Raw genomic sequence first — 15,728 nt, 5'->3', positions numbered from 1 at the left:
GCGGGGCGCGGCGGCCGCGGGGAGCGGCGGGCTCGGCTCCGGGGCCTGGCGGGCGGGCGGGCGGGCGGGCGGCCGCGGGGAGCCGGGCGGCAGGAAGGGGCGGAGCCGGGCGGGGGCGGGGCCGAGGCGCGGGGGGCGGGGCCGGCGCGGGGGCGGGGCGGGGGCGGGCGCCCGCGGCCCGCGCTGCCCGCCGGCGCGCCCCGACGTGGGAGCGGGGGGCCTCGAGGGTCGCCGAGGACGGCGGCAGTGCCCGGCGGGGCGGGCCCCAAGTTGGGCCGGAGGCCGTGGGGGCGCCGCGCCGGCCTGCAGAGCCCGCCGCCCCGACGGCAGGGGCGCCCCCCGCCCCCCGCTCCCCGCTCCCGGGCGGCGCGGAGCTCCCGCCCCCAGACGCGCGTCCCGGGCCAGGTGGGTCCCCCGCCCTCACACGTGCCCGCCTCCCCCGCGGCGGCCGCCAAGACCCGGAGCCCGAAGCCCGCGCCCCGCCGTGCGGCCCGGAGCGCTCGGGACACGCTCGCCGGGCGGGAGGCCGGGGGTGGGAGCCGGGGCGGTGCGAGGGCGCGGCCGCCGCCTCCCCGCCCGCAGCTTCCCCCACGCCGGGCCTCCCTGTTCCTCTCGGACGGGGAGCGGGGAGGAGGGGCCAGCATCTGGGCTCCCGGGAGGTCTGGGTTCTAATGGAACGAAGCTGTCAGTGGGGGTTCTTCTTGGGGCGGGGGGGGGCAGGCCAGGCCCTCCAGTCCGAGCCGGGCGAGGGGCTGGCCCTTGCTCCACTACAGAGGAGAGATGCGCAACGTGGGGCGGCCCGCCCGGCCACCTGCCAGGGCACACCTGCCGGGCCCGGACGGCTCCCCAGCGGCGCGGAGCCAGCCCGCCCCCCCCCGCCCCCGCCCCCACAGCCGACAGCGCCAGGCCGCCCTCCCCGACTTCTCCACCTCGTTGCGCGAGCGCGGCCACCCCCGCACCGGGAAGCCACCCCCAGAGCCCACATCTCCCCGAAGGGGGCCTCGGCCGGCACCGCGTTCCCGGGGCTCTATCCCGCGCGGGTCCCTAACCGGCCCTCCACCCTGCAGGCTCCTCCCACTACTCTTCTTCCCGTAACCCAATTCGATTGGGCCCCAGACCTACGGTTTGCAGCCGCAGGGCTTCCACAGACCCCGCTGAATTTCCTGCCCTCCCCGCTCCCGGGACGAGCACGAGCGCTTGCCCTTAAGCCACTTAAAGTCGAGTCGCCATCCTCGTCCCGCCCGGCGCCTACCTGCGATCCCCTCCGCCCGGAATGCTCCCTCGCAACCCTAAACTGCAGCTCCGACGTCACCTCCAAAGCGTAACCTTCTGACCTCCAGGGCAGAAATCAGCTGCTCCCTCTCCAGGGGCTCCCGGGGCCCTCGGGCGTGCCCCCCTCGAAGGGCCCATCCATCTCTGCCTGTTTTAACCGTTTCGTCCACTCTGCTCTCCCACCCCCCACTTCTAGACCGTGACCTTCTTTCAGACTTCATCTGCAAATTGGACTCTCCAGCCCCAGCACCATTCTCTCTGCATAAAAAAAAAAAGTTTTTATTCAATGAGTTGGAATTCTCGTGTTCACGGTGAAGTCTGACATCCAGACGTCCAGCTTCCGTTATCAAATGCTTTGACAACAGAACCACAAATGGCCCACCTCCTCTACCAAATAAGGAACTCTCAAGCTCTGCCCCTTTTTTCTGATGGCTCAAATTCTGCCTCCCCCAAATACTTGCTCCTCTTCCCCGCTTGACGTTGTCATTATTAGGCTCCATCTAATCATGTCTAATCATGTGGCTGTGTCTCTCCAGCCACACAAATAACATCAATGAAAGTTGTAAGCTCCCTGAAGGCAAGGACTAGGACTTCATATATAATCTGTGAAGTCTCAAAGCAATTAGCTCACCTACTTACTCCAAGCGCCCAGATGGTTAAAAGTCACACAAGTGTAAGAAAATATAAATTAAAAAGGGATCCTCAATCTAAAATGAACAGACACAGCTCACACATAGAAACCCATATGCAATAGGTTGATACAAATATAAACATTTCTTCTTCCCGCCAGGCCACCACCCTAATTACTTGCCACTCTTAGAACAAAATTTGTGAAGCATTCACCAGTGGTCCACCATGTTCTTAATGGTCTGTAATGTTAAATACAGTGTCCCTAAGGTCTCCAGCACTACCACTGTTGCCAAGGGGAAAGGAGAAAGAAACAAGGACAGAAAGACAGCCATACTCAGATATTGAGCTAGTACCCTTAGTGTGTATACAACAATCCTAGTGCTAAGGTGACTTCCGTCAATGTGGAGAAAAAGAGCAAGGGGGAGTTACAGATTTTAAAAAGGTAACTCCAAAAAGCCAATTTACAGGGACCTTTAATCCTGGTGACCTGGATTATTTATGCTGCTATGACTAGTCCACGACAGTAAAAGAACAACCACTGGGTAGAGGTCACCCCCATAACGAAGCGGGGGTAAGCCACTCTCCTAAGCTCAGCTCCAGCTCCCTCTCTCCCAACAATCAGTGGCTTTCCACTGTGAGCAGTACTGAGATACCCAACCAGTGACCGAGAACTTGAGTTTTCAACTGTCCACTTTGTTACTACTTCTCATCTGCCCTCGGCAGGAAACACCCAACCAGTTTATGGAGTACTATTTTGTTTATGTATGTATTTTACCTCAATTAATTCAAACTGTCTTACTTTTAAGCAAATCTTGCTTTCTTCCTTCATTTTTTTTCAAATCATCAACACTTATCGGTGCTCATAAGAGAAGCAAATACGTCCAAGACCATAGAATGTCTTTGAATTTATACCACCTTTTATGAAATAGTGAAGTCTTACAGTAGTTACCATGACCACGTGTGTGGGTGCTGTGAAAGCACTTTCTCGGTGAATTGAGAATAAAAGTGGAATCACATCCCCAAAACTCATCAAGGGAGATATCGGCATTGTACCAAAAATACATGCAGCCCAATGGGATGTATTAGTAAAATATGTAAACCTTAAGGATTATGGGGGTGGTCAACAAGTGAGCTGACATACACACAGGATTAAAACACACATCTACCGGCAGTAAGCTTCAGCTCTTACCTGACTCGAGCCAGTGGTGGAGACCAACACAAGCCAGTTTACTCCTTTTCCAAATTTATCTGAACAATTGGTAATAGACTATCAGCCCCACTCCAGTGAAGACTCTTCAGATCCAGAGTCGAAGCCATTCCTCGCCTCAGCCGAACAATGGAAAATCTCAAATTGGAGAGTCTCCTCTTTTCCCATTCAACCAACCAACCAACCAACCAACCAACCAGTCACTCCTTCCCTTCTCCCAAGAATCTGCATTTCATCTACATTTGAATTCCAAGGCTACTGAGAACCGGTGGGGGTGGGGCTGGAAAGACAAAAGAAGCCAAAATCTAGCAGCTACTACCCTCAGCCTGAGGCAGGTTGGGTAGCTGTGGAAAAGCTGCTGCTATTGATTCCCTTCATGAATTTTGTAACCCAAAAACATAATCTATCTTGGGTACCTCCTCCAAAACCCCAAACTGAACTGCGTTTTTCATGAAGAAGTGACCTAAGTTTGTTTGTCTGTGCACACTGCAGCCAAAGAAAAATTAAATACCATTCTTGTTATAGAACATTCATTCCACACTTCGGGAAATCCCTATCTCAATCACCTACTCAAAAGAAAGTAAGAAATTTCAAGCCGGAGAAGCAAAAGAGAGAAACAGAGAGAACCAGTCTTAAGATGAATTCAGATGCTAGGCCCTTTTGTGAACTTGGAGCCAAGCAGTTCTTCCTTCTCTAAAAACTTAAATTGGATACCAGTGCCCTTTGTCTTTTCTGGACAACCAGTAATCTCTGATTCCTGGTTTCAGCTCCTGCTTCCTCCCCTAGCCAAACAGTCAATATCCCTATTTCAACGGGCAGCCTCTCCCTCCCTACATCCATCTTGGTCCCGGGTATTATTCTCTCTGGTATCTAATCCAGCTGCCACACTGCTATTTCTTGGCCCAATGCCACCATTTATTTGATCTCTGCCCTAGCGATATCAATCCTGAGACTTCTTCACATTTGATTTCACCAGTTTCCTCTTTGGCTGAGGTACCACCATTGCCCAAACCTCATCAATTCACAATTAAGGGTCATTTTCTTTCTCAACTAGATTTAGTTTCTAACTGCTGTTTGTTTTTCTATTTAGTTAATGGTGATTCTACCCAAAGAATCCTTGTAGTACGTATTTGTTGAACCATCTTTTGATTGAATTAATCAAGATTGAGAAAGTATTCATTCATAACATTACACATTACCCCACCTTCTGGAAACAGAAAATAACCAAAAGTCATAGAGAGTAAATAGCCTTGAGGTCCTGGCATGACATTCTGGTTGACTTTTTACCAGAGCAGTAACTAATTCATTTTGGATTCTTCAAAATAAGCATCAAATGTGAACGTTCCTTGAATCATTGTGATGAATAATTATGTTTGTCACTCAACCGAAACCATCCCAATAACCTCATTACCTTCTGGACTTTTCTGAAGAGAGAGATTATCAATAAGAGAGAGCCACTAAGCAGGAGATGAGTGTGGACTTTCTGGCTCATAAGGGAAATAGAAACACCAGGCCCACCAAAATCAGTGGAACCCAGAATAAGCCCAGGACCAGAACAGGTAGGGATTGAATCTAAAGCAGAGATAAGAGGTTCAAAATGAATTAAAAAATAAAGCTGGTACCACGAAGCATATGGAACCATGTACTCGTGCTTGCCTTTTCTCAATCACTAGTATTATCTAATGCAAAGGTTTTCAAATTGTGGTCCCCAGACCAGTAGCAACAGACTTACTCTCCACTTGTTAGAAGCACAAATTTTCTACCTACCACCCACCAACAGGCACCCAGAAATCTCTTTAATAAGTCCTCAGGTGATCTTGATGCATGCTAAAGTTTGAGAGGCAGTGGTTTAGAACAGTATTGTTTATTTCTTTGTGGTTATTGTTTTTATCAAGCTACAGATTTGAAAACATTAGTGGATATTTAGATCATTTTAGGAAATCTTGAATAGCATTTTTTAAATGAGACAAAATGGAATGGATAGAATGGAGTGGACTTGAAAAAAGAATCAGAATGCATTCATTACTCCGCTAGGGTGACTATTATTTCCATTATACACACACTTATTTATATATATACATATAAAAATATATGTATATATATACACCTATAAAATATACATACAAATATGTGCATACACATACACACATATACATGCATATTATCACATACTAGATCGTAATGTAAAATTCGTTTCTACATTTTGATTCCAGATCAAAAATTTTGAAAACTAATGTTTGGGAGATGGGTCCCAATTTATGGGCCCCCCACATAATTTTCTCATGGTTGGATTGCTAATAATATATTAATGGTATTGCCAAAGTGCTCTAAAACTATTTTCTTAAATGGTTTAATGATCCCTTTTTTATAGTACAATTTTTTTCTCCATAAATACTACAAAGGTGTTTGGACCAGGTTCTTTTCTGAATTATCACATATTCTAAGAGTAATATATTTTGAACTAATGAGGATTTATAGTATGTATTTTAGGCATTTTCTTTCCAAAGACTATGCATGCATTTCCAAAGACTATTGCTAACAGACTGTGCAAAGTGAATACAGCTTAATTTGGCCAACAGCAACATTAAAAAAATAAATAAACACAAACAAGAAGCTGGGAACTATTATAAGTACTTTACAAATGTTAACCTTTTTAATCCAACGAGCACCTAATAAAAATTATAGCTCATTTGCAAAGAACCCTAAGCATGCCCATCCATTCATAATGCACTTTTTGGAATAGGCACTATTATTGGCCTGATTCCTAGTAAGTGGAGAAACTGAAATTTATACTCAGGCCCAGGTAACTCCAGGGCCTGAGCTTTGAATCATTAAATTAAAGTCATTCATTCACCCTATAAAAATATTTACTGACCACTTATTGTGTGCCAGGCCCCTTGCTAAGCAAGATATACACAATCATCCCTGCTCTCAGGCAGCTAGTAATCTACTGGGATGGATAGACATTAAATTGTCAGGTAGAGGGACCCCTGGGTGGCTCAGCAGTTGAAGATCTACTTTCAGTTTAGGGCGTGATCCCAAGGTCAGGGATTGAGCCCCGCGTCAGACTCCCTGTGAGGAGCCTGCGTCTAGTCTCCCTCTGCCTTTGTCTCTGTGTCTCTCATGAATAAATATATAAAATCTTTAAAAAAAAATCATCAGATAGAAAGTCTCAATTATAAATCAAGAAAAATGGCAGGGAGCTGTGAGCCCCTGTTACCTGGAGATGAGTCTGGTCTGCTGCTTCCCCAAAGACAGTGTCCATCACTCCCTGGGTACTCTAGAGATATTTGGATACCAACAAAGCAGGATCATTGAAAAATTATTGTCCAATCATTTGATGCCTTAAGAAAAAGCCATCTAAGTAGCCATTATAGGAGAATCAACAATTCAACTGTCATGTAATTGCTTTATAATTTAGCATTTAAAAAAAAATGAAGTATTAAACTTTCAAACTGGCATTAGAGAATACAACAGAAGTCTGTGTACGCACTCCCCAGTTTAAGAAAAATGTTTCTATATTCAAGCCAATACTTGGCAGACTTTTTTGAATAATTTATGGAAGGTAGAAAGTATACTATATTGCATTCAGTATTTAGGGTTTATTTCTTTGTGGTTTTTGTAAACTTTTAAAAATAAATGACTTAGATTTACCGAAAAATTACAAAAATGGTATAGAGACTTCCCAAACACCCCACACTGTTTCCTCTGCTGTTAACCTCTTACATTAGTATGGTACATTTGTCACAATTAATGAGGCCAATACTGATACATTACTATTAACTAAAGTCCTTTATTCAGATTTCCATGCTTTTTACTTGAGGTCTGTTTTCTGGAATCTCATTCAGGATACTCTATTACATTTAGTGATTGTATCTCCTCAGGTTCCTCTTGGCTATGGCAGTTTCTCAGATTTTCCTGTTTTTGATGACCTTGACAGTTTTGACAAGTACTGATTGAATATTTTGTAGACTGACCCTCAACTGGGATTTGCCTGATGTTTTTCTCGACTGGGGTTAGATGTTTTTGAGAGGAAGACCACAGAGGTAAAATGCCTTTCTCATCACATCATATTGAAGGTATGTACTATCAACATGACTTATCACTGTTGATGTTGACCTTGTTTGCCTGGCTAAAGTAGTGTTTGGCAAGTTTCTCCACTGTAAAGTTACTCTCCCCTACCCTCCTTTCTACTCTATACTCTTTGGGTGGGAGTTACAATGGAAAGCCTATATTAAGGAATGAGGAACTATCCTCCTCCTCCTCTTCCTCCTCCTCCTCTTCCTCCTCCTCCTCCTTCCTGAGGGCAGGGTATCTACAAAAATTATTTGGAATTCTGTGCAGGAGATTTGTCAGTTTGTTAATTTATTCAATCATTTCTATTAATATGGACTCATGGAAATTTATTTTATACTTAGGATTACAAACCATACTTCTTTATTTCCTGTGTTACTTTGACTATTCTAGCTTTGGCCATTAGGAGCTCTTTCAGTTGGCTTCTGTGCCCCTTTGACATATTCAGATCATGGGGTTGGGGTGTTAAGTATGTGTGCCTGACCAATTCCTTACTTTCTGACATTATTAGATGCTCCAGGTTCATCTTGTAGATTTTCTGGCCCAGCCATATCTTCAAGTAGCTCTGTTTCCTTTTACTAAAGAATCATCTTAGAAAGCAAGATGTGGTGCTAATGTGCTGATGGCTACTGTGACATCTTAGGTTTTTATTAGATTATCCCTAAACTGGTGAGGTAAAGTCTGAACAAAGAACTAGGTAAAAGAATGGTAGAGATGGTCTCAGCCTGGGATAAGAGCCTGTGGAAAGGTCTAGATGTGTAAGATGCCCATCTTGGAGAATCTGAGAAAAGCTGGTGGGATTGGAATGCAGAGAAGAGGAAGAGGGACATAAAATATGATTAAGAATCAGGTGAGGTTGGTGAGTCATGGCAGTGTCCTTAGTGTCTTAAGTAATAATCAGATCAGTATTTTTAAAAAGCATGGCTCTATGAAGAACAAGTGGTTGGGGCAGACCAGTTAAGGAATTATTGCAGTATTGCATTAATTTTGATACTTTTTTAAGACATCAGATTATTTCAAAATAAATTTCTCATGAATACTTTGCTGATGCTAGGCATGTATTCAGCAGGCCCATAAGGTTATGGACACTGCCTTTAAGATCTACAATGCAACATTAAACAGAAATGGTGAGAGTGGGCATCTTTTCCTGATTTTTATTATAAAGGGAAAGCTTTTACCATTAGAAATGATAACTGCTACAGTGATTTTGTATTCATATTTAACCAGATTAAAGAAGTTCCTTTCTAACACTAATTTTTGAAAAATTTTATTAAATCATGAATGGATATTGAATTTTGTCATCTATTGAAATGATCATAGATTTTATTCCTTCATTTTGTAAACATGTTGACTTACATTACTTATTTTATTATTATTTATTTATTTGTTTGTTTGTTTGTTTTTGTCATTTTTAAAATTTTAAACCAATTTTCCTTTTCTGGAATAAGCCACATTTGGTTTTGATGCATTATCCTTTTTATAAATTGTAATATTTGTTATGATAATATTGTGTTTAGGATGCTTATGAGAAATGTTGGCCTGAAATTTTCCTTTTTTATGCCTTTGTTGGGTTTTGATATCAAGTTTTACATGTCTCATAAAAGGAATTGGTATATACTTCCTCCTTTTCAATTTTTAGTTTGTATGTGAATGCCATTATTTCTTCCTGTATTCTATATGCTTTTGCTTATTTAAGAAAAAAATTTTTTTTTTTTTTTTTTTTGCTTTTGCTTATAAAACCATCTAGACCTGGAGCACTCTTGTTGGAAGGCTTTAAATTATACATTCAATTTTTTTCTTTTTTTTAACTGAAGCATAATTAACATACTATGTTATATTAGTTTCAGGTGTACAGTATAATAATTCAGGAATTCTGTACATTATTTAGTGCTTATCACAATAAGTGTACTCTTTAATCCTCTTTTATAGATTCAAAATTTTAATGAACAAATAGGTTTCTTTCTATGTCAATTCATCCATTTCATCTAAAGTAATCAAATCTAATGGCATAAAATTATTCAGAAATTTTAGTATGGGTAGGGTCTGTAGTAATGTCCCATTTCTATTTTTCAAATTATGTGTGATTTTTCTTCTTTTTCCTTATCAGTCTTGCCAGAGCTGTATTAATCTATCAGTCTTTTGAAAAAAGCAATTTTGGACATTTTGGTTTTCTGTTTTGCAAGTGTCTTTTATTTCATTATGCTCCTACCATTATTATTTCTTTTTTACTTTGGGTTTTAGGTATTGTTATTTTTCTAATTTCTTTACATGACTTTATTGACTTGATCTTTCTTTTCAAATGTATGTATTTAAATCTATAAATTACTCTATATCCCTCACCTCTTGATATTTTCCATTTTCATTATCATTTCTTCAAAATATATTTCTATTTCATTTTGATTTCTTCTATGACCTGTTATTTGATTTCTGGCTTAATTGCATTTTAGTTAAAGAACATGATCTGTAGAAGTTCAGTTCTTTGAAATTTGTTAAGACTTATTTTATGTCCCAGATATCCTAATTTTCTATATGGTACTTCAAAAGACTATATTTTGCAGTTGTTACGTGCAGTGTCATTTATATATAAAAAATATATAATTTATTACATAAGTTATATGATAATCTATAAATTATATATTATTTATATAACACTATATATACATTATATATAATAGTAATATAATAATATAGTATATGTAATAGTAATGTAGTATAGTAATAATATATTTATACATATGAATATACACTATATTTTTATATATGGAGATATATATCCATATATATATTTCAGTTTAATATTTATCCTGTTCTACTATTTATGTTGTTCAAATCATCTGTCAGTTACTGGAACAGATGTGTTAAAAATTCCCAATATAATTGTGAATTTATTTAAGTCTTTTTAGTTCAGTTAGGTTTTACTTTATATATTTGGAAGCTAATAAGTACATACAAGTTTAAACTGTTATATCTATCTGCTAAGTGAGGCATCTTGTCATTATAAAGATACTAATAATATTAATATATTAATACTAGTATATCAATTAATGCTAGCGTTATTAACACTAGTAGACTTGAAGCCTACTATCTGATATTAAAATATTTATAACTAACTTTCTTTTGATTTGTGTTTTTATGATAGATAAATCTTTTTCTATCTTTGTGTTTTCAAAGTTTCTGGATCATTATGTTTTTTATATGTCTCTTATAAACAGCAATTTTTAAAAATCCAGTATGACAATCTTTGCATTTTAATTGAAGTATAGTCAATTTACATTTAAGGTAGTTACTGATAATGTGTAGTAGTATCAAATTACTCAGTATTTTCTATTTATCTTGCTTATCCTAGGTTTCTTTTTCCCCCTGTCATCAGTTTGTTTCAGATTGATTGAGAACTTTAAGAAAATATTGTCATTTTTTCATTATCTTGGAGGTCATATGTTCTCTTACAATATATATAATTGTAACCCTAGAAATAATGATATTCATCTTTCTCTTAACTAAGTGTAATAGCAATACTTTTTAACTTTTTCTGCATAACACAATAATCTAAGAATATACCATTTATTCCATATCCTACTGACCCATTACTCACCCTAATTGTAGTTTTGTATTTTAATTCTCTATTTCAAATACCAAAAATGACTATAATTATTGATTTATGTAGCCAGTATTTATTTAGATTCACACACATAATCATTTTTATTGCTGCTCTTTTTTTTTTTAACTGTAGTTCCAATCTATCTGGAATCATTTCCTGCTTGAAAAACAACTAGTATTTTCTTTAGTGCAGATTGCTGATGATGAATTCTCTCATTTTTGTTGGTCTGAAAATGTCTATTTTACTTTTTTATGGAAGGCTATGTCACTTGGTATAGAATTCCAGGTTGGCAGTTTTTCTTTTTTATATAAAATCATCAAGATTTTTTTCTTCTAGCTTGATTAAAATATAATTGACATTGTGTAAGTTTAAGGTGTACATTATGATGATTTGATATATATATATATTACAAAATTATTACCACTGTAAGGTTAGTTAATGCCTTCACCACCTCACATAAATACAATTTTTTCATGATGAGAATATTTAAAATCTACTTTTAGTTACTTTAAGAAACACCGTGCTGTATGTTATATACCCAAAACTTATTCGTCTTATAACTGGAAGTCTAGATCATTAAGATGATCAATGAGAAGATCTCATTGAGATGATGTCATAATTTAGTTTGGAAAGGAAAGATTACAAACACTTGGCCAAAAAAAAAAAAAAAAAAAAAACAAACACTTGGCCATTAATAGGTAGATGATGGGGATCCCGGGGGGCTCAGCAGTTTAGCGCTGCCTGAGCCTGCAGCCTGGAGACTGGAGACTCGGGATTGAGGCTCCATGCAGGAAGCCTGCATGGAGGTTGCTTCTCCCTCTGCCTGTGTCTGTGCCTCTCTCTCTCTGTGTCTCTCATGAATAAATAAATAAAATCTTTAAAAAAAAAGAAAAATGTGTAGATGAAGTTCATAAGTCATATGTATGACTTACACATGTGTGCTCAGTATTAGGAATGTATAAAACAGAAACTGGTCTATTGTTATATAAGAGGTCCTTAAGAGACCTGATTTATTGGACAGATTAGAATGATTGGTAATTAGTCTTAAATGGTTAAATGGTTCCTTTTATTTATTTATTTTTTAATTTTTATTTAAATGTCTTAAATGGTTCTTAAATGGTTCCTTTTATTTATTTATTTTTTAATTTTTATTTATTTATGATAGAGAGAGAGAGAGGCAGAGACATAGGCAGAGGGAGAAGCAGGCTCCATGCACCGGGAGCCTGACATGGGACTCGATCCCAGGTCTCCAGGATCACGCCCTGGGCCAAAGGCAGGCGCTAAACCGCTGTGCCACCCAGGGATCCCCAAATGGTTCCTTTTAAATTATTAAAGGATGTGTTCAAGTATCACAAGAACTTGATAAATTGGAGCCCAGTTAATGAAAACTCTCAGATTGTTTGGGGCTTTATTTTTAGGAGTGTGGGAATAAATCAAAAGACCACTCAAATGAGAACAGTTCAGAGCTGCTATAGCAAAGAAGTCAGCCACAATCACTTGTATGGGGAAGAAACTCAAAGGCAGTCAGAGGAATATGAAAGCCAATCGTGAGAAAATGGGAAGTAGTCAGGTGTCTCCGATTAGAAGTTGTTGGCATGAGGAAGCTGGAAATGGGCTAACTAGAAGCAAGGCATCTTATGTGATTTGATTGGTTTGGAAATATATTTGGCTTTTCCTGGTTGTTCCTGAGTTGGAAGCGGGGGGCAAAATGCAGGGATCTGGCAGTCCAAATTCTGACTATTCATAGACAAATGTTGCAGAAAACACAATTTGGCTTGGATTGGCTGTTTGTGAGAGTGTTTATTTCTCTTAGTATTTTACATATTTTTTGTCTTCTGATTTCTGTTGTTTCCACTGAGGAATCTGCTTTATTTTTGTTCTTTTGACAGTAATCTGTCTTCTATTATTATCTTAAAATCTTTCTCTTTGTCTTTGGTTTCCAATAGTGTATCTAAGGATTTATTTATTTTTCTTAGAGTTCATAGGATTCATTGAATCTATGGGTTGACATCTTTCACCAATTTGGGAAATTCTCTCAATCATTATCTTTTAACAATTGCTACTGCCACAGTCTCTTTCTTTCTTGAAATTCAGTGAACATATGTTAGAATTTTTCACTGTAGTTCTATATCTCTTGCTTTTTTTCTTTTTTTCCTGATTTTTATATTCTTTTTTTGTCTACTTCATTCTGGACACTCTTCTGACTTATCTTTCAGTTTACTAATTCTCTCTTCAGTTGTGTCTGATCTGCTCTTAAACTTTTTGTTGTTGTATTTATTTATTCGTTTCTTTGTTCTTGGCTAAAATCTTCAATCTTGTTTGATTTGTAAAATCTCCTTGACCTTAATAATACGGTTACTTTGAAGTTAGTCTCTCAAATTCATATTTGTAGCTTCTGTGAATCTGTCTCTATTATCTGCTGTTTCTATCAATTTTAGTTCATATTATTTTACTCCTTACATGTTTTTTTTTATTATGGGCTAGATATGGTATTTACAAAATTCTAGAAATGTTTGAAGTCCAGAATAATGCTATCTTTCTCCAAAGAGGATTTATGTTTGCTTCTGCCACCAACCTAAGTGCTTTTAGCACTTATACTCAAAGGTCACCCAAAACCAGTATCATGGATTGAGATAATTCAAACCTGAACTGAAGTCTCCAGTAGTGATTTTTCTGCATTAGTGATTTCTGCTTTTTCCTAAAGTCACTTTGAACATCTCTATAATAGAGAGTTCTAGCTTAATATTGTAACATGTATTTGGAAATATAGCCAGAAGAGTGAGCTGGATCCTGCAATTGCATAACACTTTACATCAAATTGAGAACATGTTACATTTCCACATCAAGGAATGACACAAGGCCAAGGACTTTATTTATGAAGGATAGGATGGGGCTGGGAATTGGCTTGGTTGGGAGAGAATTAGAGCGAAAAGCGTAAAGTGAAGTTGCTTTTCTGAAAGTTGGGCTTATATTTGATATTTCCATTTATGGTAAAGCCATATTTTCCCTTGTTTACTGTAGATCTTTTAACCAGGTATTTTCCATTCTTGCCAGATTTCTTTTTTTTTTAATTTTTATTTATTTATGATAGTCACACACACACAGAAAGAGAAAGAGGCAGAGACATAGGCAGAGGGAGAAGCAGGCTCCATGCACCGGGAGCCCGACATGGGATTCAATCCCGGGTCTCCAGGATCGCGCCCTGGGCCAAAGGCAGGCGCTAAACCGCTGCACCACCCAGGGATCCCGCCAGATTTCTTTTTAGTCCCTTTGTGCTAATATTGTCATAGCTTAGGTTCAGATTTCTCACCCTGCATAGCTCAATTTCTCATATACCTTCCTCTATGCTAGAAATGGATGGCCTGTACCCTATTTTGCTGAGGCTTCTCCTTTCTTTATGCATTGTCATGAATATTCTCAATGAAGCAAACTTTTTTTCTGACCAATCCACGAGGAACCAATGTCATCAGCATTTAGCACTAAGCCCATCGACACTGCATGGTCCTCTGAAAGCAGCATAAACATTTATTCTTGGTATGTTTACTACTTGGATAGTCTTTCTTTTTTTATTAATTACCATGCTGTTTTTCATGTCCTTTTCATGTCCTTGCTGATGTTTGAATCCATCTCTTCTCTCTGCCTTAGGAAGAGAGAGCTCTAAACAAAGTTTTAGCCAACAATATGTGAACCCATGAGCTCCCAGGATATAGGATGCAGTGATCATATTGAGGTCAAAATGGCATCAACTCTACTGGTACATTCCTTTCTTTTTAGTTTGTTTTATTGAGGTATGATTGACATACAAAATGGTAAGATATTCAAAGCATACACAATGGTGATTTGATATATGTATTTGATACGCATACATGTACATTGTGAAGGACTCTCCCACTCAAGTTAATTAACACATCCACTACTTCACAAATTTATCTTCTAAAAATTTTTGTGGGAATATTTGAGTTCTATTCTCTCAGCAAATTTCAATATTATACAATACAGTGTTATCAACTATATTCACCATTTTTTTTTTACATTAGATCTCAGTCTTTGTTCATCTTAAAGTGAAAAGTTTGTTCTACTGCTGCATTCTGATAGTAGGTTCTTTATGGTGCACTGAAGGGGGCCAATATTCTTTCTTGAGAGAATATGAGTGTATTCAGCTGAAATCAGCTCATGTAAATAAAAGATTGTTTCAATCCCAGACTGATTGACCAGCTTCAGTTGAAGAAACAATATATTTGTTTTTGGGACTAGAAGTAAAATAAAACTAATCGGTTTAAGGAAAGTTATAACTAAGGCCTTATAATTTATAAAGTAAAAATATCAATGGATTCATTTAGTTTAAGCTATAGGATCTGAAATTTTACTAAAAATAAAGTATGAAAACAATTTTAATGTGTAATATATAATAAGCATGACTAAATAAATTATGGCATATCTACCAAATAAAACAATATATAGCACTTAAAAATAATTTTTTAATGGGGAAATGCTTATGTCTTAATATGGAGTGAAAGAACCTGAGCATAAGCATAAAATATCTCTAAAAGAATACACATACCAAAAATTTTAAAAACTGGAAATGTTATTTTTTGTTAAGTAGGAGAAGTAGGTGACAGCAAGTTAGGTCAGAAGAGAATATTCACTCTATATTCTTTGTACTTTCTGAGCTTGAAACAATGTGAATGTATTACTTATATTTTAAATTTTGAAATAATTAAAATGAAGAACCCAGAAATAGAAATATTTCATATTTCTATTTATAGTATAATTTCAACTATGCAAACATATATGTAGAAAAATATGTAGCGCCTAGGTGGTTCAGTTGGTTGAATGTCTGACTCTTGATTTCAGGTCAGGTCATGATCTCAGGGTTGTGAGATCAAGCTCTGCTTCATGCTCCCAGCTTATCAGGGAGTCTGCTTCTCTCCTTTTTCCTCCCCTCTG

The 15,728-nt window shown here is 38.8% G+C and overlaps 1 protein-coding gene across 5 annotated transcripts in view; it reads right to left on the bottom strand.

Moving 5' to 3' along the window:
• CDYL (chromodomain Y like) overlaps positions 1 to 15,728 on the bottom strand; it is a 229,924-nt gene that overhangs the window by 173,403 nt on the left and 40,793 nt on the right. For 4 of the 5 annotated variants that reach the window (XM_025445348.2, XM_049106065.1, XM_025445386.2 and 1 more), the window contains exon 4: positions 6,330 to 6,389. The exons of the other annotated variant lie outside the window; for it this stretch is intronic. In XM_025445348.2, coding sequence (XP_025301133.1) covers positions 6,330 to 6,389 — 60 coding nt within the window. The remainder of the gene's footprint in view (positions 1 to 6,329; positions 6,390 to 15,728) is intronic. 5 annotated transcript variants of the gene reach the window in all.

The sequence above is a fragment of the Canis lupus genome, chromosome 35 (assembly GCF_003254725.2).
Source record: "Canis lupus dingo isolate Sandy chromosome 35, ASM325472v2, whole genome shotgun sequence".
NCBI lineage: Eukaryota > Metazoa > Chordata > Mammalia > Carnivora > Canidae > Canis > Canis lupus.
Note: the sequence above shows the minus strand (reverse complement) of the source record. Positions and strands in the feature narration are given on the sequence as shown.